This window comes from Gadus morhua, chromosome 22 (assembly GCF_902167405.1).
Source record: "Gadus morhua chromosome 22, gadMor3.0, whole genome shotgun sequence".
Taxonomy (NCBI): Eukaryota; Metazoa; Chordata; class Actinopteri; order Gadiformes; family Gadidae; genus Gadus; species Gadus morhua.
This window is the reverse complement of record NC_044069.1, coordinates 14,436,896-14,458,681: the sequence shown is the minus strand read 5'-3', so window position 1 is coordinate 14,458,681 and position 21,786 is coordinate 14,436,896. Positions and strand designations below refer to the sequence as shown.

The following is a 21,786-nucleotide window of genomic DNA, read 5'->3' as shown; positions in this document are numbered from 1 at the left end:
TCTCCCCCCCCCCCCCCCCCCACGCGCGGCACTGTCTCTATGTACTACTTTGTTACTGTGCCTGTGAAGCGGTATGGAGCTACGGCTCGTTCCACGCTGTTCCTCCGAACTAGCAAAGCGAGTGACAAGGCTAAGTAAACACGCCGTATCTAGGACGCGGCGCGTCGTTAAATGAAGAGGCTGTACCACCGGCCCCCCGGTTGTTTACACTTGCCTTCAAGCGTCTTGCCCGGGGAGCATGTGTTTTAGTGTTCTGCGTGGGAGCGGTGGGTTTGATGTACGACGCGACGCGTGGCATGGGGTTACTCCCCTCTCTGGGGGGAGGGGGGGGAGGGGGGGGGGGACGACGACGACTCGGCTCCCCGTTTCTTTGAAAGGTCAAGTGTGGCGGGGGAGGAGGAGGGGTGGGAGGGGTAGGGCGGAAGGAACCAGGGGGGGGGGGGGGGGGGGCGCGCCCTGATTGGGGTAATTAGATCCCGCTGTGGCTCAGTGGCGTGCGTAAATCATCGAGATGATGACCAATCATCACGCATTAAAAGCGTTTTCTTTTATGAACTTTACTTTTAGTCGTTTGGGCTTTTATCCAAAGTGCCTTGCAGTAGAAGTTGAGGAGCAGGAAGGGGGTTGAAAACATCTCGCTCAAGGGGGCCTCCAGGTAGGTTGTTAACATTGTGGGATCGAACCCTGTACCTTTCGGGGTTAGGCGTGGATCACCGTGCACTATACAGTGTCACTACACTCACATGCTACTAAGCTATCCTAGCCTTCAATGTTCTTTGACTAAATCTTTATTTAATCTCTCTTCCTCCCTCTCTTAACAACCCAACCTCCCCCATTCTCCCCCCCTCCGCCAACAACACCACCCCACCCACCTCCACACTCCCCCCTCCTCCCCCATTCTCCCCCCCTCCGCCAACAACACCACCCCACCCACTTCCACCCTCCCCCCTCCTCGCCCATCATCCCCCCACCCACCAACACCACCCCACCCTCACCCAATTCTCCCCCCTTCCTCCCCAGTTCTCCCTGGACCTCAACCCCTCCGAGGCCACCCTGAGCCTGCGGGCGCGGGGCACGGAGGGGCCGGACGACGCCTCCGCCGGGTGCGTCTTCGGCGGGGAGGGCGTGGAGGCGCTGCTGGACCAGCGCTGGCACAAGGTGGCGCTCAGCGTGCGCTACGGCGAAGCCTCTCTGCTGGTGGACTGCGGGTCCATCGACAGCCAGCCCCTGGAGGCCCGCGGGGCCATCCCCACCGACGGACACACGCTGCTCGCCATCCGCGCCGCCGACGCCACCCCGGTGCCGGTACGTACGGGGACTCGAACCAACGATGTTAACGTGCGTGTGTGTGTGTGTGTGTGTGTGTGTGTGTGTGCTTGTGCTTGTGCTTGTGCTTGTGCTTGTGCTTGTGCTTGTGTGTGTGTTTGTGGTGTGTGTGTTTTTTTTGTTCAGCTAGTTTAGCACGGGCTACATCATGTAGCCTGTGTCGTCGCCTTTGATTCGCCCTACCTTGGCTGGCTCTGCGATTCCGATTTTTTGGGATTGTTATTTTAGAATGGGTTCCCGCCAGACCACACCTCATACTTTTAATAAGAGTTACTTCCACCGCTGGGCACTTTACCTTTCTCGTTTTGCCCAGAAAAGGGACGTAAATAAAGTTTGAGTGATTGAACGGAGATAAGCAGACAGTGGGAGTTATTATTGCCGGTACTTTGGACCAATCTTTGAGGCCTAATCGGAAACACTCCTGCCTAAAAGAAAGCCCGAAAGATTCTTTCTGAGTTGCTTCTCGTCTTTTAGTGCTGTAATGCACCTATTAACTGTATCATCGCATTAGCAAGCCTTCCCCAAGGCACCGCCCACAGCCCTCCATTCGCCCTCAGCCATGGAAGCAGCATGTTTTCGTCCTCGATACGTGCGTGCGCGTGTGCTTTGTATGCACCGCTGTGTATTGATGCACATGCGCTGCAATAACTGCACATGTTTTCATCACGGATGCCTCATCCCTGAAGCCTTTCTACCCTATATTTTATGCCGTGCTTTGCGCCTGTTAGCAATAAATAGATCCAGTAATGAGACCGACGGTGAAATGGTCTAACCTGGATATAACAACCCTGCCTTGGTCTTTAACACACACACATAGTCGCTGCGTTCAGTCCGTACTGTACCCAGCGGTCACTTCCACTGCACGCAAACAAGCAGCCATAAATGACACCTGTTCGATGAGATCATGTTTTTCTTTAGTTATGTTATCTTCTGGCATTGTATCCCTGGGACAATGAAGGGCTCTGCTTGTTGAACAGATTCTTAAGCTGTGTGTGTGTGTGTGTGTGTGTGTGTGTGTATCTGTGTGTCTGTATGTGTCCTTAGATGGACGTCCAGCAGGTGATGCTGTACTGTGACCCGTCCCTGGCCATGCAGGAGGCCTGCTGTGAGATCCCTGGGGCCCGGGTAAGAACCGCTGGATCAGATGCTTCACTCACTCAACGCCTTGGACACTCACTCGTTAATTTACTCGCTCACTTAATGATTTTAACACGCACACACTTGGTTACCCATTGATTTGTTCACTCACTCACTCACTCACTCACTCAATTACTTGGATACTCACTCACTCAATTACTTGGATAAACACTCACTGACTCAACTACTTGGATACTGATCTCACAATTGTTCGGACACTCACCCCCTTACTCACTCACTCGCTCGCTTGGACTCTTACTTACCAACTCACCCACACAATGATAGTCAATGACAAATGACTAGCTAGCTAGCTTTAGCAATGTGTCTGGCAAATGTCCAAGTCATCATTTGAATAATGAATCGGACACACATTCACTGACTCATTCCCTCATTCACATTCACTGACTCAAACTCACTTGCTAACTTACTAAATTACTGATGTGCAAGGTAACTATAGTTATCAAATGTACGAAATGTTCAACATAAATGCTGCGGGCATTTTGCTATGTTGATATCCATGGTCCACTCTACTCCATAATATTAATTAAATAATGTGATATGTTGTCTCACAGATAGCTAGGGCTATTTAGCTGTTCGCTGTTAGTGTTGTGTCCATGACTTGAAGAATTGCGTTATCTCATTGGGGCAATTATGCGAGAACATTGTGGTCATCAATAATGCCTGTTGTCAGAGTCAAAACATACCTTTAATTTCCACGTGTACATATTTTCCTCCTCCTCAGCTTTCATCATCACCCTCTTTTCCAGTGTTTTCTTCATCTTTCCCCATGGCGCAAAACACATTTCTCAAAAATACGACTAGAAAACCTTTTCTGACTGAATTTGTGTTTGGTTATTCTTGTTCAGGGTCTCCACTGAATGTTTGTATGCAGGTGTTTGTGAGTGTCTGTGTGTGCACTTGTGTGCATGAGTCTGCGTGTGTGTGTGTGTGTGTGTGCAGGTGTGCATGTGTGCGTGCTTATGTGTTTGTGTGGGTGTGTGTTCATCTCTGTGTATTTGTATGCATCTGCGTCCTCCGCTGTGAACTTGTCTGTGCACGTGCACACAATTAGAAATGTGCGGTACAGCACAGTTTTCCTCTTTGATATATTTATTTCTCTGAGGCGAGGAAAAAACAAACGGTATTAGTAGTGTTACTCAGAAGCTCTGAAGTGCGGAACGCCATAAAGAGAGGAGAAAAGGTTCCGGAATTGATTAGAAGATTGGAGTGAAGAAAAAACACACTTGTCCCTTTTCTTCTTCAGGGCACGTGCGCTCCTGGGCTACCCTTAAGCACTGTTTCAGTTTCACCAGCATTTTCACTCTCTCTCTTTCTCTCGCTCTCCCTCTGTCTCTCTCTCACTCTCTTTCTAAATGTCTCCCTCCATTTCTCTCTCTGACTCTTTCTCGCTCGCTCTCCACCATTCTTTCTTTATAAATGTGTGTCTCTCTCTCTCTCTCTCTCTCTCTCTCTCTCTCTCTCTCTCGCTCGCTCTCTGCTACTTACAAATGACACATCACAAGGCAAAATGGCATCAGTAGGTCGATGAAGGGCTTGTCGTTGGTGCATTATCATGTCAGCACTGTTGAGTGTTTTCAATCTGTGACTTTGCTGAAGGGCACTTTAGCGTGGGCACATAGTTTTACGCTGTGCTTTTCTCCAGGCTTTGAATTATAGTGTTTGTTTGGAAAGTGAATTTGTGCTGTTTTGCTCTCCGGTTTATTTTGCAGTGCCCCCCCGATGAGAGAGCCAAGAGCCGGCGTGCTGCAGAGAACGACCTGGTCGACAATGCCTTTAACCAGGTACCAACAAATCCATATTAACACACACACACACACACACACACACACACACACACACACACACACACACACACACACACACACACACACACACACACACACACACACACACACACACACACACACACACACACACACATAAATACATGCACTCTCACACATACCAACACACACACACACACACACACACACACACACACAGACACAAACACATAAATACATGCACTCTCACACACAAACACACAAACCTCTTAACACAACAGGACAAACAATCATGACACACATACCTCTTAACGCACACAGATGCACACACACAAACACACATACAAATAATTCACATGTACATACACACACACACACACACACACACACACACACACACACACACACACACACACACACACACACACACACACACACACACACACACACACACACACACACACACACGCGCGCACAAACACACACACGCACACACACACAAATTCACATTAACAACCACACACAAAAATTCACATCACATTGCACAATGTGCAAGAATTAAACACTCATTTCATTCACTAGTAATAATTGCATTTAGATACATTACATTTACGTTAAGGGCATTTAGCAGACGCTTTTAAGTTGCTTTTTCCAAAGCGACTTACAACGGTTAATACATTGACACACCGAAGTCAACCATGCAAGCGACAGCGAGCTCTTCGGGAGCAGTTAGGGTTAAGTGTTTTGCTCAGGGACACTTCGACACTCAAGAGAAAATAATATAAATCATTGTGGATATCAAGGTCCGAATACTTTCCTACCTAAAATAGTTTTCATTGGCGAAAGAGGGAACAAAAATTACACAAACACTCTGAAACACAGACACAGACATACACATACTAACATACGAACATGCTAACAAACACGCACGCACGCACACGTGCACGCGCACGCGCACGCACACACACCTTCTCAAACCCCAATACATACCATTATTTCATTGCCCTCCTGAAGACCATTTGTTTTACTTTAACCTCTGCCTATTTCATCATTCATATTAATGGAACCTTAATTCTATTATCTATTAATTAGGCCTGGTGTTTGTCTTGGGGAGCTGTGGGGTGTTAACTAATCAGACTCCAGGACAGACTAATCAATCCCAAATATGGCCCTAGCCAGGAAAAAGTAACAATAGTACCAGAATACCATTCCTCTTCTTCTTCCTTTCTGCTCGTCTGTTGAAACTGCCTAAATTCCAAGCCACTGCTTTGGACGTTGTACTTATCTCATTCATTCGCTAATTTACAGCCTTTTCATTTACAGTATGTTGAAAAGATAAAAACGGACACTCCTCTCATAGTGCCAGAAGTTTGAACTTAGAATACAGGCCCATAAGTCCAAACTGTAGGTTCAAACCGGTGATCTGGAGCCTTGCTCTTTACCCATATACACAGACAGAACACCTTGGTTTTACCTGCATGGTAAATTATGATAGGAGTTTGTCTACTGGTGTGTATGCCAGATGCTAGCTCGTGTAAGCGCTGACTGAGACTGACATCATACTAGACCCATGGAACTAGTAGCTATGGGAGGACATTGGTGCGTAACGTCTTAGAAATGTTGCGCTATAGCAACCAGATTTTGAATGTTAACATGTTTAATTTGGACTTGTTAATGCAACAGATATTAAGATGTTGACCTGCATTTTCTGGTTGTGGCCAGGGAGTAACCTTGAATCAAGGCACTCATACGTATTCATGATAAGGTGCTGTCAATGTTGTCGAACAATGCAAGGGAACCCGTTGTGCATAAATTAATGACTGATTTGGGTGTTTAAGTACTCGTTTCAGGCGCCTAGGTATACCGTAAAGAAATTGATGTGTATGAAACTTAAGCCAGAGTTGCGGGTTAGAAGACGACAGTTTAAACTTTCAGCGGGGGGACGGTGGAGTTTAGGGTTAGGGTTGGAACTCGTTGGTGGCGATGCCGATCTCTCGGTCTCATGAAACCGCACATATAGGGAATGTATTAGACTTCCAACATCGGATAATGAGTAAACAATCCAAGTAGCTTTGGCAAGCTTTATGCTGTAATGTTTCTAACACCCCTATGAGATAACAATGAAACAACCCGTTGGCTGTGACGGACTATCTGCGTGTTAACATGCGAAAGATTAGACCTTATGTCCAATTTGTGTGGCGTTAACACATCAACATATGAGGTCGTAACATAACCAATTTTCCCGCACAGTTTTCCTTTGTTTTAATGTGACTTTTGGAAGACGTTATTTGCTCTAATGGCCTTCCATATGTAGCCTCCATGTCTGTGTCTCTGTTTCCCCGGTGCTCTCACTCATGATGTTTTACACAATATCCAGGAACAATGTCTATGGTTTCTCACGTGTGGTGTTTCTGAACTTATTCAAACACCAGAAGCAGCACCCACACAAGCCTCCAGCCCTGAGTCAGACTGGGGCTATTCATAATGTAAACGTCCCCCATTTTGCTCCGTTCTCCATGCTTCATATTCTCTCTCTGTCACACTACAACACACACACACACACACACACACACACACACACACACACACACACACACACACACACACACACACACACACACACACACACACACACACACACACACACACACACACACACACACACACACACACACGGCTGCAACATCATGGGGATTTTTTATATTATACGATTATTATTAGATTTTGACTTCAGGTTCTGCAAAAAATATCGAACCCCACCGTGATGTAGTTTATTTCAAACCAGATAAAATGGCTGGGGAGCTTTAACAGTTGCCTTCTGTTCTACCTTCTTTTTATTTCTCCTTTTTCTTTGAGACACATTTGGTGTGATAATTTGATTTTAAAGTCTCTTTGAGTTGAAACTAAAAAGTGCAATTGTATCAATGGGGCTGGGATAGTGGCCCAAAGGTTCTGGGTTTGATCCCAAATTTCTTAAGTCTACACAGGCAAAATTGAGATGTCCTATATTATGACATATCTGATTTCCTAGCTTTAAATAAAATCATCTATTGAAGCCCTTTGAGACTCAGGGATGTAAAATGACCACATCCACCTTCAACTCATCTAATAGAAAGACAACAGTTGCATACTCATGGATCCTATTGTTTTAATATGTAAGAGGCTTAATAGTAAAAGCTAAACGGTATGTTTTGTTCCCTGAGCTTTCTGTCCTCTCAGTTTGTAGTGCCCTCCTTTAATCCGTTGTGTCTTTCCCTCTATATCTATCCTTGTCTTCTTTCTTCTATCAACAAAACAGGAACTGGCAATGAAGGTGAGAACCTACCAGTCACTCACAAAGTCCCTCTACCATCCAATCTCCTCGTTCTCTCTCGTCTCTCGTCTCTCGTCTCTCTCTCTCTCTCTCTCTCTCTCTCTCTCTCTCTCTCTCTCTCTCTCTCTCTCTCTCTCTCTCTCTCTCTCTCTCTCTCTCTCTCTCTCTCTCTCTCTCTCTCTCTCGTTCTCGTTCTCGTTCTCCCTCTCTCGTGCTCTCACTGCCTTTGTCTCTCGCCCGCCACCTCTCCCTCACAGAACCTCAGAGCGTGTCCGGTGTATGTTGTTTTGGGTTGATGGGGCATACATATAATGCCTGGATGGTTCTGCTGCAAGTCAAATTAGTCGCTCATTCATCCACTCACTCACTCGCTCTCTCACTCACCTACCTACCTGCTGGGGGCACTCACTCATTCACTCTTGCACTCACTCGCACACCACTCCATCCCCGGTTTATCATTTATCCTATGCTCACACCTGAATGAAGGAAGTACTGTCAAATGCAAGCACACACACACACACACACACACACACACACACACACACACACACACACACACACACACACACACACACACACACACACACACACACACACACACACACACACACACACACACACACACACACTTTCAATAACTCGTGCAGTGATGATGTATCATGTCTCTCTCTCTCTCCCCTCCCTCTCTCTCGCTCTCTCTCTCTGTCTTTATCTGACTGTCGTTCCACATCACACAAAGGACTGATTCACACCTCATTATACACTGTGTCGCCCCACTGTAGGGAGATCTTTTTGCTTTTTTCAATTTCTAATTTGGCCCAAAAATAGACGTGTTCTGTTCACAAGTAACACACACACACACACACACACACACACACACACACACACACACACACACACACACACACACACACACACACACACACACACACACACACACACACACAGACCTCCAAACGACCTCTTACGCTGTCCTGAGCAGTGTTGCTGTTGACTTCTGCAGGAATTGCTCACAGAAAGCACAAGCTATTACCTATTCATACGTGTTATAAGAGGAGCACATGCATTAACACACACACACACACACACACACTGACAAACACACACACACGTCACACACACACACACACACACACACACACACACACACACACACACACACACACACACACACACACACACACACACACACACACACACACACGCACACACGCGTGCACACATCCTGAATGGTTTGGGATTCATAAGGGAGAAGAAATCTAAGTTGTTAGTGGGGATAACTTTAACTTAGAGATAACACAATCTTTTCTTCCGCCAAACAGCAACTTAGCCATCACGGCCAGAATGTTGATCTTCTAAGAAGCCAGTAGTATCTAACGCTCACTTAAGATGTTGCTTTGGTCCGCCACTTAGCGCCTTATACTACATTTGAGACACATAAGCGTGTTAGAATCACTGCCAAAACAGCCTAGTGTGCTGTTTTTATTAAAGGAATGCAATGCGTACAGAAAAAAGCAAGACATCGTATCAGGGGATGTTCATCCCAAAAGATAGTGGTGCTACATATTAAAGGGGTTGGTTGCCATGGAATGCTAGCTAGGAAGCCGTGGAGGTCTGAACCCTGGAGGAGGATGCCAGGGCCGTGGAGGAAGTGTGGAAGTGCAGAGGTATACATATTCTGTCCGACGTTCTCTCCTGGCTTCACTCAGACATCGGTAACCAATATTATCAGTCATGACTTTGTACCGGGGCTCTGCAGAGCACCGACCATGACCCTGCCTTGCACAAATATAAAAAATGGCAACATATAATTTTGTCTTTTGGATTCAATGTGCGTTGGTCAGTGTAGAGTTTGTGGAGAACCTAACAGTTATTCACCTTAATTAACATCAAGTACTTAATTTTTAACATCAAGTACTTAAAAAGTGCTTTATTTCCATTGTTTATGTTCGTGGTAGGCGTGTTCATGCAACAAATTCATTTTGACGTATGACATTGGTAACGGATGCTTTAGCAAAGCCAGGGGGGGGGGACAGCTACGATGGTTTGATTGCTCAGACCGCTACTGTCCTTTACGAGCAGCCAGATCTGCAAAGATATGCTCGGTGCTGAACAAGCGAGGGCCGGGAGGATGACTGACGCCATCAGTGAACTCACGTTGAATGCTCTTCCAGTAATCTTCCAGGAAGGCCCCCCTGGCTCTGTTCTAAGCCTTGAGTGCACAGAGAGAGCCCTCGAAAGGCCTATGAATGCGGAGAGAGCCGAGCCACAGTGCTCCGACCTGTAGCCCCATGCTGACAGGGTTGAAGTGCCCCCGGGCCCAATAAATTCGAGCTTATAGCGCAGGAAAGTACCCCCAGATTTTACCATCAGATGTGTCTACTACACAATCATGGAGTCGGGGGATTGGGGGGTGGGGGGTGGGGTGGGGGGGGGGGGGGGGGGGGGGGGGGTGGGGGGTGGGGGTGAGAGAGAGTATAAAAAATAATAATGATGATAGCTCTTATGAATTCTGTTCCGTGTTTATTTATTTCTTTGTTGTTTCTCGCTCCCCTACTCATTATCTCGTAGCGGAACATCAATACATGCCAGTGTCCTGCGGAGAGAAAGCGGGGGCTCGCTGAAAAAAATAACTGAAAAAAAGCTCAGGGTGGTAGACTGTAATTACATGCTACCTCTTTAGAGCATCGCAGCAGCTTATAATGGCTGTTCTTTAGTTTGTTGTGGGTCTGTGTGTGTATGAGCGAGTGTGTGTGCATTTGTGTGCGGGGTTCCTTAATGAGTACTTGCAGTAGCAGCTGTTCCGTTCTGCGTTCTTTTTCGGGACGGAGATTCAGACTTATCTATTGATCGCCACTTCCGGTAGGACATGTTGGCCCGGGTTTTTTGATTTTGCGTGTGTGTGTGTGTGTGTGTCGGTGCATACATCCATGTAAGGGGTTTGGAAACTACCCCAGGGCTGGTTTGCCTCCTCTTCCAACGTAAATGCTACCTTTTGCGCTTCGAAATAAAAGGAATGGTTTCAATTGGTTCAACAGCACCACCCCGTGGCGGCAAGTAGAACCGCACCTATCTCCACCCATTCCATTATTTCCCATCGTGTTCTGTTCCGTTTCAAACCACTGTTTCCTCTGTCTGTGCACTGCCTTTTACACACGATGCTGAATCATAGTTTATCACAACTAGTTGGATTGTCTGTATGTCTCTTTTTCTATGTGGCGTGCTGCTTGTGTTCTACTTTACAGCGGGGAACAGAATGTAAGAGGGCTACTTCGATGGGTACTCCCTCGTTATTCATGGGTGGCTTTTAAATGGTGTATGAGGTGTACTGAACGATTTCCCCCACTATGCCCTTTTCACAGCTGTCGAGCCCGGACACCTTCTCCAAACTGGCGGCGAAGAAAGGAGAAAGGTGTTGCCCGGTGAGTCCAAAGTCGAAGACACACGAACACACATAAACACACACTTAAAGTCACACCCGCACACACACACACACACACACACGCATATACACATGAAACCTACAAATTCAAGTGCATAGGTGTGTGTGTGTGTGTGTGTGTGTGTGTGTGTGTGTGTGTGTGTGTGTGTGTGTGTGTGTGTGTGTGTGTGTGTGTGGGTGGGTGGGTGGGTGGGTGGGTGGGTGGGTGGGTGGGTGGGTGGGTGGGTGGGTGCGTCGTTGGGGGTGTGTGTGTGGGTGTTGTCAAGGTAATCTAATGATGGTGGAATGTATGACCTCATCACATGTCTCAGCATGCATTGAGCTGAAGACTGTAGTGGAACAGTTATACATACACACAAACACACGCACACACACACACCGCACACACACGCACGCACAAACGCACACATACACACGCACACACACACCGTACACGCACGCATGCATGCATACACACACACACACACACACACACACACACAGAGACACACACACACGTGCACTCAAACACACACGTGCACTCACAACCAACTGCAACCAGTACACACACACACACACACACACACACACACACACACACACACACACACACACACACACACACACACACACACACACACACACACACACACACACACACACACACACACACACACACACATACACACACACACACACAACCAAACACACACAAGTGTGGTGCAGGTTGGCGTGACACGCTGACTGGCTACGTTTGCTAATATAAACTCTTTAGTGCGCATTGATTTTCTATTAACCCTACAAACAATCCCTCTGTTATCCCCTTGCAGGGTGTAGGCCCTTCCCCTTTAGATATAAGTGCCCTTCTCTGTGCAAATCCAGGCTTTTACTATTTTGTTTTTGGTTTTCGGCCGGCCGCGTGTTTAAATACTGTATGAGTCTGGCTCTGAATTTGCGAGTGTTGCCAGTTGTATGAAAACGTGTTTGAAATGTTGACGTGTCCGTATCTGTCCGTCCGTCTGCAGGGTGGAGGAGGACCCCAGGGTCAGAAGGGAGAGAAAGGTGAATCGGTAAGTGCTGTTCTGGTTGCAGTCGGTGAAGCCCCCGCTCCCCCCCCCCCCCCCCCCCCCACACACACACACACACGCATGCACACAACTCATCTCTCCCAAACACACACTCTTTTCCCTTCTGTGGGCTGTTTTGTTTGATCTTGACCCAATTTTTCCTCCTAATCCTATTAGTAATTACATACGCAAACTACCAGACAGGGATGTTTGCGAGCAGTCGTGCACACTCATTGTCGAGCATGTGTATGTGCACGTGTATTTGTGTCTGTATGTCAGTCTGTGTTGGTTTTAATCTGCAGGTGTCTTGTCTGTCATGTCTTTGTTCATTTTTCTGTGTGTGAGTCTGTGTGTGTTTGTGATTGCCTTTATATGTGTGTGCGCGTACATGTGTGATTAGTTTCCTATTTTGTGTGTTTTTCGCCATGAGATTTTCTGTGGTTGTGTGCTTGGGGTGTGTTTGTTTGTGTGAACATATGCATGTATGTTTGGTTGTGAGAGTTTGTCTGTGTGTGTGTGTGTGTGTGTAGTGTGCACGCACACACACACACGCGTGTCTAATGTATTAGCGGAGCCTGCATTGCAATCTGGCAAGCATGCTGGCTGCTGGGGAGCGTGTGGGGGTCAGGTGGAGGTGGGGTGGAGGGGAGACCTCTTCCCAGATCCACTCGCATTGATCCGCCCCCTTGTCTCCATCCCTCCTCTCCACAGGCCCTGCCAGCCAACTGGGGAGAGTCGGTCGGCTACAAGGTAATGGATCCCTTAAAACAGTGATTCTCAGCCTGGGGGGGCGCGTCCCCCCTGGGGGAGGGGGGCAGAGAGGGCGTGAAGCCTCTGACGGCTAGAGGCGAATTGTCGCCTGAGCAGTGCCACAATTTCAGAATGTAGCAAATGCAGCCGCAGTACGCTCGTGCCTGCCTTTATAACAGCTCATCCGAGCTTGAGAGAACTATTTTAGATCTCACGGGCCGCGCGATGGAAAATAGGCCCGTTGCTAAGTCACGCCCCCCGTCGTTACCATGACGAACTCGGGCGAACAAACCAGACTCCATAACAAAAACATATGGAAAAATGTCAGCTGACAGGTTTTGGAGAGATTTTGGGCAAGTAAAGGTTTCATTTTTCCCAGGATCAATCAAAAGGGACTATATTACGCTATGGAAGGGTATACTCAAAACCTTTTAACCTCTGTGTGTCTCTCGTAGGTCGCACCATATTTTAACGTCTTTGTTTAATGCGACTGCATCATCTTCTCTCACATGATCATCAGCTCGCGGTTTCACTTTCTCTCCAGTTCGAACTGCTCATGATGATATCGCTGCATTGTCTCTGTGGAGACAGCGCAGCATCAACACCCCCCCCCCCCCCCCCCCCGGAACCGCAGAGCCGTTGCATTTACATAAGATTGAAACCCAATAAACCGCCAATGTGTGTGGGGTCCGGGAGGGTAAATTGGGGTGCTAGCTCAAGCAACCTCATCGCAAACCTAAGTTAGGCTACTTTTTAGCGTGATGCTGTTGCGGCTCTCAGCTGTGCCAGAGCGTTCATAGTTGCTAGGGAAACCACCTGACGTCGCCGCCCGGTGCAGCAGTGTGAACTGCCCAGTTTTTAGAAGCAAGAAGACGCAAGTTGCAAATCGTTGCGAGGCGAATCTTTTGTCTGAACTGGGCTTAAGGGAGGAGGTTAGCGACAGGTCAGTCAATTCGCAAATTGACTGATAATGCAATTCGCAAATGCATTATTGCCATTCAGCGCACTTGTCGCCATCAAAACAAAAGCGTGCAACAGACTGGAGATGCACAACGACTTTAGACTGGCTGTCATTCATATTACACCTGACATTTCAGCCATGGCTGTGGGTATGCAAGCCCAAGGTTCACATTAATGAATGTAGGCCTATTAATACCATGAACTGTAAGCCACGAAAATAACACATTTATTAAATAAAGGCACAAAAAATAGAAATGTATTGTTATGGGTTATGGGGGGGGGGGGGGGGGGGGGGGTATTCCATCAGAAGTGAATGAGGGGGGCCCTGGAGAAAAATGGTTGGGAACCACTGCCTTAAAGGCAGACACACTCAACACACTCAAGCACAACCACGCAAACACACACGACAGCTCTGGGTCGCTGTCGTGTGTGTTTGTGTGGTTGTGTTTGAGGGTGTGGGTGTTTGTCTGACTGGGTTTGTGGGTGTGTGTGTGTGTAGGTGTGAGTGTGGGTGTGGGTGCGGGTGTGTGTGTTTTGATGTGTGTGTGTGTGTCTGTGTGTGTGAGCGTGAGTGTGGGTGTGGGAGTGTGTGTGTGTGTGTGTGTGTAGAATATAGAGCAGAATGATGCAAGCCACTATATTCTCCTGACATCAAGCATTTATGTGTATGTTTTGGTTTCATCCCTGCCTCTGTTTTCCTCTTTCTCTCTCTCCCTCTCCCTCTTCGTACGGCTCTCCCTTTCTCTCTATTGTCTCTATTGTATCTTTCCATCCCCAGGGAGATAAAGGGGAGAAGGGGGAGCACGGTCTACAGGGTCTCTCTGGGAACCCAGGCAGGGATGTGAGTCTTCATTGTTTTTCACTCTCCCCTAAACTCTGCACCTATGTGTGTGTGTCTCTCTCTCTCTCTCTCTCTCTCTCGCTCTCTCACTGTCTCTCTCTCTCTCTCTCTCTCTCTCTCTCTCTCTCTCTCTCTCTCTCTCTCTCTCTCTCTCTCTGTCTCTGTCTCTGTCTCTGTCTCTCTCTCTCTCTCTCTCTCTCTCTCTCTCTCGCTCTCGCTCTCGCTCGCTCTCGCTCTCGCTCTCGCTCTCCCTCTGTCTCTCCTTTTTTTTGCAGGTGAAAGCTAAGGTGCCCATGAATGTTCATGGCATGAAAAAACAAAACTTCTCCAAGGTTGAAAATAACATTTGAGCTCCTTGGCTTTGCAATGCCATACCAAGCAAGGACACACACACACACACACACACACACACACACACACACACACACACACACACACACACACACACACACACACACACACACACACACACACACACACACACACACACACACACACACTTCCATCTACCTTTTTCCCAGAATAGGTGATTTGGGTATTCGGTAGAGTCATTCAGAGTTACGATTTGAGATCACACTCACATTGATAGCTTTTCCTGCTCTCTCTCTGTCTTTATGTTTATCCCCCTCTTTCTCTCTCTCTCTCTCTCTCTCTCTCTCTCTCTCTCTCTCTCTCTCTCTCTCTCTCTCTCTCTCTCTCTGTCGCTCTGCCTGTCTCTCTCTCTACATCTATCTCTAACCCTCTATCGTTCTGTCTCTCGGTCTCTCGGTCTCTCTCTCTCTCTCTCTCTCTCTCTCTCTCTCTCTCTGTCTCTGTCTCGCTCTCTCTCCATCTCTCCCTGGTAGACTTAAATCCACCCTAATGCCTGTTAGATTAGACTACAGCAACAAAAGGCTGTACAATCAATGATGCTTCATTGGCCATGCTGAGCCGCCCTCGCCCAGACTGGGAGGTGCTTCAGAATGCCTTGAATCCTCTTTTAATCCCCTCCCCACACCCGCCCCCAACCCTCCCACCAGAACAACCATCCCAATAAGTATCTGAAAAGTTTTTCAGGGGAGGAATTTTCAAAACTTGTGCTAGACTCCAAGGAGACATATCCCCCCCCCCCCCCCCCATCTCCCCTCCCCCCATCTCCCCTCCCCCATACCCCCCCATATCCCCCTGCCCCCCCCCCCCCCCCTGACAGCTTTTGGCTCCTCCGTGGGACTAAATAATTGTTAGATGCACAGATGGATCTGTCTGTGGCGTTGGGTACATTTTCTTAAGCCTCCTAAGCATCTGGCAGGCGCAGTATGAAGTGACTTAAGGCTGGGCCTGGCATCGGGAGAGGCACCCCTGGCCAAAGGAGACCAAGGTTTCTTCCTTATTGTTTTCTCTTGTTCCTTTTGGAGCGTGCTGTGGGTGCTGTTAAGATCATCTGTCGCTGCCTGCTTTGTATTTTTGTTTGAGCTCAGTGTATAGTATCGTCAATCAAGAAACGCTCCAATCGCTCAGTATCGCAACACTCCAAATCCTGAAAATATGGTTTCCCAAGAAGTATTTTCCTAGGATTCATCCCTGGACCCGGCCCATGTCATCCTTCCATCCCACAGTGATTCAATCACTTGGTCTTTCACACCAACCCTCTCTCTCTTTGGGTCTTTGTCTTGTCTCTCTGTCCATCCAGGGTCGAGCGGGATCCATCTGTGTGGTCGGCCCCAAGGGACAGAAGGTCAGTTCCATGTGATCATGAAGAGATCTAAGGGCTAGCCCATAGCCGCCCAGGCTTATACTGTGTGTGTGTGTGTGTGATTTACGGTGAAGTGAACGTGGATGTGTGTGCTTAAACCCAGGGGAAATCTGGAGGAGTTGGGCCCGAAGGACTGGCGGGAGAGCCAGGGTTCCCTGGCACACCTGGGCCCCAAGGCGTGGGAATACCAGGCCTACCTGTGAGTTTTTCATTGCTTATAATTATTGATTATTTATTGATTTCACTATTGGGTTATCCACCCTTCTTTTCATTGTGTTTGCATGTTTGTGTGTTTGTGTATTTGTGTGTGTGTGTGTGTATTTGCTTATGTGTGTGTGTGCTTGCGTGCGTAAGTTTTGCGTTTGAGAGCATGTTTACGTCTGTGTTTGTGTTCTGAGGTTTTGATCTCATGAGATGTCCCCGGTTCCACCTCAAGTCTCTCAGCGTGTCGAGCCTGCGGAAATGGAATGCCTGGTTTAGCTGGCGTAGCCGTCTTTTGTTCTCCCCTTCCAATACGCCATTCGTCACGCCCCGTCGAAGCACAGAAGCATATTTTTGTTGGATTTAATATATATATATATATATATATGTATTAATATATTTCTCTTTTTTCATATGTTGCCACTCTGCTTTTGTCAATGTTGGATTAGAGTGATGACAGTGATGGAGTTGACTCGCTGCCACACTGATGAATGCATTGTGCGTGTGTGTGTGTGTGTGTGTGCGCGTGTGTGTGATTTTTTTTTTTCTGTACAGGGCCCGCCAGGTGAAGCAACCGGTGTGCAGGGGGACAAGGTAGGATTTCCCTTGTGGGTTGTGATTATTATAAGTCTCGCGCATACGTGATTGTGTATAAATACGTGGGACATGGATGTAGGCCAAAACAGGTATTACACACCAAAACATATTTTGGCGTGTTATTATGATTTTGATGACAAATATGATGAGGATGAGGAGGATTATTTATAATTTTGGCGGGGTTCATCATTATTAATTGTATTTATCATTGAAATGAAATACAGAAGAACACTATGCTGACTGTTATGTGAGGGTTTTTCATGTGGTTTGGATTAAGGGGATGGGGGTTGTTTGAGGGGATGAGGTTGTTTCTGGGGTCTTAGTCTAGTCTCTGTTACACAGGGGGACGCTGGGCTCCCGGGTACCGAGGGCTCAACAGGAGATCCGGTGAGTGACTTCAATCTGAAACTGCATTTGATGATTTAGAAACGGCACACACCGTGGAGCCTCGAGAACGCACTCACAAGATTAGGAGATTAGTACCAACTAGGTTTGCCTAAATCCACAGAGAGAAAAAAAAGAAAGTAAAGAAATAGCTGTCTCTGGCAGTGTGTTCTATGGCAGAGAAACGAAAGCGTGCTATCACTCATAGACCCGACCATGTGGAACCAGAGGAACCTGTGCTGGAGCCACCCCTCATGGGCTGGGCTCCCTGCCCACCACACATCTGGTTCCCCTGGAATCAAGTCACAAACAAACAAGACGGAAATATCAAGTGTGTGACGCTTTTCCTTTTTAATCCAATGTGTGTTTGGTTCTATGTTCCTTTTCTAGGGACCCAGAGGCCCAGGTGGATCGAAGGGCGAGAAGGTATCCTGATCCGGTCTAGCTCTCTAAGGGGCAGCTGCTGTCGGTTCTTCTGAGCTTTTATTATCATGATTTTATGATGAGTATTATTAGGGAGGGAGGTAGTGCCTTTGTCCATGGTATACCTGCTTGAATCCTTGAGGAAAATGCCTTACCATCGACATGCCCTGCAACTTCATTTCTATTGTATAAAAATGTCTGCTTAGTTACAAAACAACGGCAAAGTAAGACGGTTAGTAGTACAATTGTAACCACAGCAGGTGTGTGTGTGTGTGTGTGTGTGTGTGTGTGTGTGTGTGTGTGTGTGTGTGTGTGTGTGTGTGTGTGTGTGTGTGTGTGTGTGTGTGTGTGTGTGTGTGTGTCCCGAATTCTAGGGGGACGCCTGTGAGATGTGTCCCATGCTGTCAGGGGATCTAGACAACATGGTGACCCTGCAGGGGAAGGCTGGTCCTAAAGGAGAGCCCGGCCTACCCGGGAGAGGAGACCCAGGGCTTCCTGTGAGTACCGCACTACGACAGGGGAGTGATCATCCCCTTGATTGTGTATTTGCCCTTAAATGGGAGATATAGGACTTCCTGTAAGTACAGTGATACAACAGGAAGTTAATATCCCTTAATTGTATATTTGCCCTGGGCAAGGGAGATGTGGGACTCCCTGTCAGTGCAACTTTCTAGCAGGAATTGATCAACCCTCATTTGCTTATTTACCTGGAAACTGGAGAAGTAGGTCTGCCTATAAGTGAGAGAATACAACAGGAAGTCATCAACTGCCATTGTCTGAATAACATCTCAAACGGTCAATGGTTATGCCGATAGCAAACACACTCTTTGTGATGTTTCTTTTTTCGCTTCCTTTTAATCATATATAATTGTCATATCTGGAGACGCTATGAGATAACAGCCTTGAGCCACTGCTTTATCTTTCACCCGTGGCTTGACATTGATTCTAGCTGCGGCATTCTCTTCGGATAGCGATAGGTCTTTAAAAAATTAATTGTGTCTTTTATTTTATTTTTTCATCTACTTACTTTTATTCAGCCTGTACCCCATTTGCAGTAACCAGCCATAGGAAATGGGGAAATGGATTTCTGCTGCAGCGGAAATGTATATATATATATATATATATATATATATATTGCTCTCATATGAAATCCTCAGCACAAAGATTTCAGTATCCATCTGTCATACCTGGTTAGAGGAAGCAGAAAGAGAGGAATAACTGACAGGAAACAGGTCTGTGTGTTTCCTTCCAAAGCCTCGCCTGTCTCACTATGTTCCTCCCATCGCTCCTCTGTTCCAACAGGGCCTTGGCGGTGTGGATGGCAGGGCAGGATCCAAGGTATGCACCCTCACAAGCTGTGGCGCACCGTTTATATGGCTCATTAGACTGCACACTTCATCTTATGACCTGCACACAAATGAGTTAACAGGGTTAATTTGCAATCTTTTGGAAAATCATGTTTTTTTCAGATTAAGAAAAGGGTAATTAGAAAGCTAACAGCCTTTTTCATCAATTCAAAATGCTTTTTTCTATTTTTGTGCTTGGGTGTTGGTGTATGTATGTACATGCGTATGTGGTGTTTGTGTGTGTCTGTGCATTTGTACACACACACACGTCATTTAGATTTTCTATGCATCACGAGAACGCTTGCCATTTGGCCGCTTCTCACACATCTCACTAATTCAGATTCTTATGTACGACACATTCACATCGGTAGAGCAAGCCCCAGCTCTATCTCTCTCCGTGTCTCTCCGTGTCTCTCCGTGTCTCTCTATGTCTCTCTCTCTCTCTCTCTCTCTCTCTCTCTCTCTCTCTCTCTCTCTCTCTCTCTCTCTCTCTCTAACCCCCCGTCAAAGCCGAGTGCTTGCGTTGGCACCGAGCGGGAGACTCAAGCATCTGTGTCTCTGTGTTTCCTGGCAGGGAGAGCCAGGATCAGACGGCGGCAAGGGGGCAAAGGTCAGATCCATGCATTTATTCCCCCTCCCTTTCGTGTGTCGCTCATCATCAGGTCGCTATAGACATACTTTAATGTCGCCGTTGGCTAGACACGTCGCCCACGTTGTGTGTGTGTGTGTGTGTGTGTGTGTGTGTGTGTGTGTGTGTGTGTGTGTGTGTGTGTGTGTGTGTGTGTGTGTGTGTGTGTGTGTGTGTGTGTGTGTGTGACAGACTCGTCAAGTGAAGAATGTTTTGCAAATAATTACCATGCACTCATTAGTCTGACCGCGCCGGCGGCGGCACCTGACAGATGGCCGCCTAATGTCTGAACAAATTGTAACCAGACAGATTTGTAAAGTGGTGAAAGCCAATCGAGTTTACTTAGCAGCCCATGACCTTTCACCTCCCCCCTGTCTGAATCCCCCCCCTCTCTGGGGATGAAAATAAAAAGTAAAAAAAATATCTGTTGGTATAAAAAAAGAAATGGAAGACAAAGTGATTATGTTAATGTATGCAGATGACAATAGCAAATCTTCCTCGTGTGTGTGTGTGTGTGTGTGTGTGTGTGTGTGTGTGTGTGTGTGTGTGTGTGTGTGTGTGTGTGTGTGTGTGTGTGTGTGTGTGTGTGTGTGTGTGTGTGTGTTGCAGGGTGAGCCCTGTTCGACGTGCCCCACCCTGGGGGACATCCCATTCCAACATCTGACGCAGAGGGGGGAGAAAAGGGGAGCCAGGCATGGGTCTGAAGGGAGAACAGGTAAGCTAACCCTGCTAGCGTGTCTCCCCCTCCCCCGCCCCCACCTCTCACTGATCCAGGAGATATAGCACAGTGAAGAAAAAACTGCGACAGCTCCACTCCACTCATCATGTGCGGCCCACATGACTCCTATTAGTGATAAATCTGAGGCAGCGTATGTGTGTGTGTTTGTGTGTGTGACAGGATATTCCAACCACAAACAAACACCAACCTCCGAAGACAGACATAGCTAATTAAGTTTCGCTTGGTGGCTGGCCAACCACATCGACTGCAAATAAATAGTGGCAGCTGCGGTGGCTAATGAGTTTACGGCAATTGAAAGGAAATATAGGACTGCTTATCTGAATTTGCTGAGTTACGTGCAGCTACAATGGACGGGCCGCTTTAGCTGCTAGCTTATGAAAGCTACGTTTATTGAGCACACTGTTTATGAGGTTCTTCTGTTTTGGCGGGGAGCAGCTCTTTTTGCACTGCGTGGGGAATAAGAGACTTCCTGTGTGGTTCTCTTCACCGCAAGCTGTTGTTCCGACGCTAAGCATCATCCCCTGAACAAAATGGATACATATAGATTCAGTTTATGGACGAAAGAAATACATTGCAGTTATCCCTAGATTTTTCACCATTCATTCACTATCAACAACATGAAGGTGGATCACGCTTTTAGAAAAGAGTTCTAGTAAGCTTGTTCATGCGTGGGCATTTGTTTGTGGTCTCTGTTGTGGTGGTGCAATGTGTTACACCTGGAACAGCTCTAATGTAATTGAAAACACTTTGTGTTTCACTATCTACCCTGCTGCCACAGGGGGAACCAGGAACCATAGGATTCAGTGGCCTCCGGGGAGAGAAGGTAAGAAGCTTAGGCGATAAATGCACCTAACTGTAGGCAATTCCCTCCCCCCCCACCCCCCACCCCCCACTCTCCTGCAACCCCGCACTAGGTCCCCTTGTAAAGAATAAAATTCGAGGCCCAAATTGAGAGGGCTTTACGCTGCAGGGTGGCTGAATTCTGCTCTCAAGCAGAAGAGGGGGGAATCCATTGGGGGCATAATCATGGTGGCACATTCATTTTCTGCTCTTAAAATGTATTCTTTGGGGATTCCGCTCGGCAAGATATTTATGCGAAGAAAAGGAACAGACTTAGGTAGCTGGGAAAACAGGGAT

At 47.3% G+C, this 21,786-nt stretch overlaps 1 protein-coding gene across 1 annotated transcript in view; it reads left to right on the top strand.

Annotated features, from left to right (window-relative positions):
- The window catches only part of col16a1 (collagen, type XVI, alpha 1), a 70,435-nt gene that overhangs the window by 19,286 nt on the left and 29,363 nt on the right, over positions 1 to 21,786 (top strand). The window contains 19 exon segments of the mRNA XM_030347512.1: positions 1,021 to 1,305; positions 2,371 to 2,451; positions 4,194 to 4,265; positions 7,546 to 7,560; positions 10,923 to 10,982; positions 12,007 to 12,051; positions 12,760 to 12,798; positions 14,537 to 14,599; positions 16,269 to 16,313; positions 16,435 to 16,530; positions 17,088 to 17,126; positions 17,472 to 17,516; positions 17,904 to 17,939; positions 18,311 to 18,433; positions 19,239 to 19,274; positions 19,857 to 19,892; positions 20,520 to 20,588; positions 20,590 to 20,625; positions 21,428 to 21,472. Coding sequence (XP_030203372.1) covers positions 1,021 to 1,305; positions 2,371 to 2,451; positions 4,194 to 4,265; positions 7,546 to 7,560; positions 10,923 to 10,982; positions 12,007 to 12,051; positions 12,760 to 12,798; positions 14,537 to 14,599; positions 16,269 to 16,313; positions 16,435 to 16,530; positions 17,088 to 17,126; positions 17,472 to 17,516; positions 17,904 to 17,939; positions 18,311 to 18,433; positions 19,239 to 19,274; positions 19,857 to 19,892; positions 20,520 to 20,588; positions 20,590 to 20,625; positions 21,428 to 21,472 — 1,266 coding nt within the window.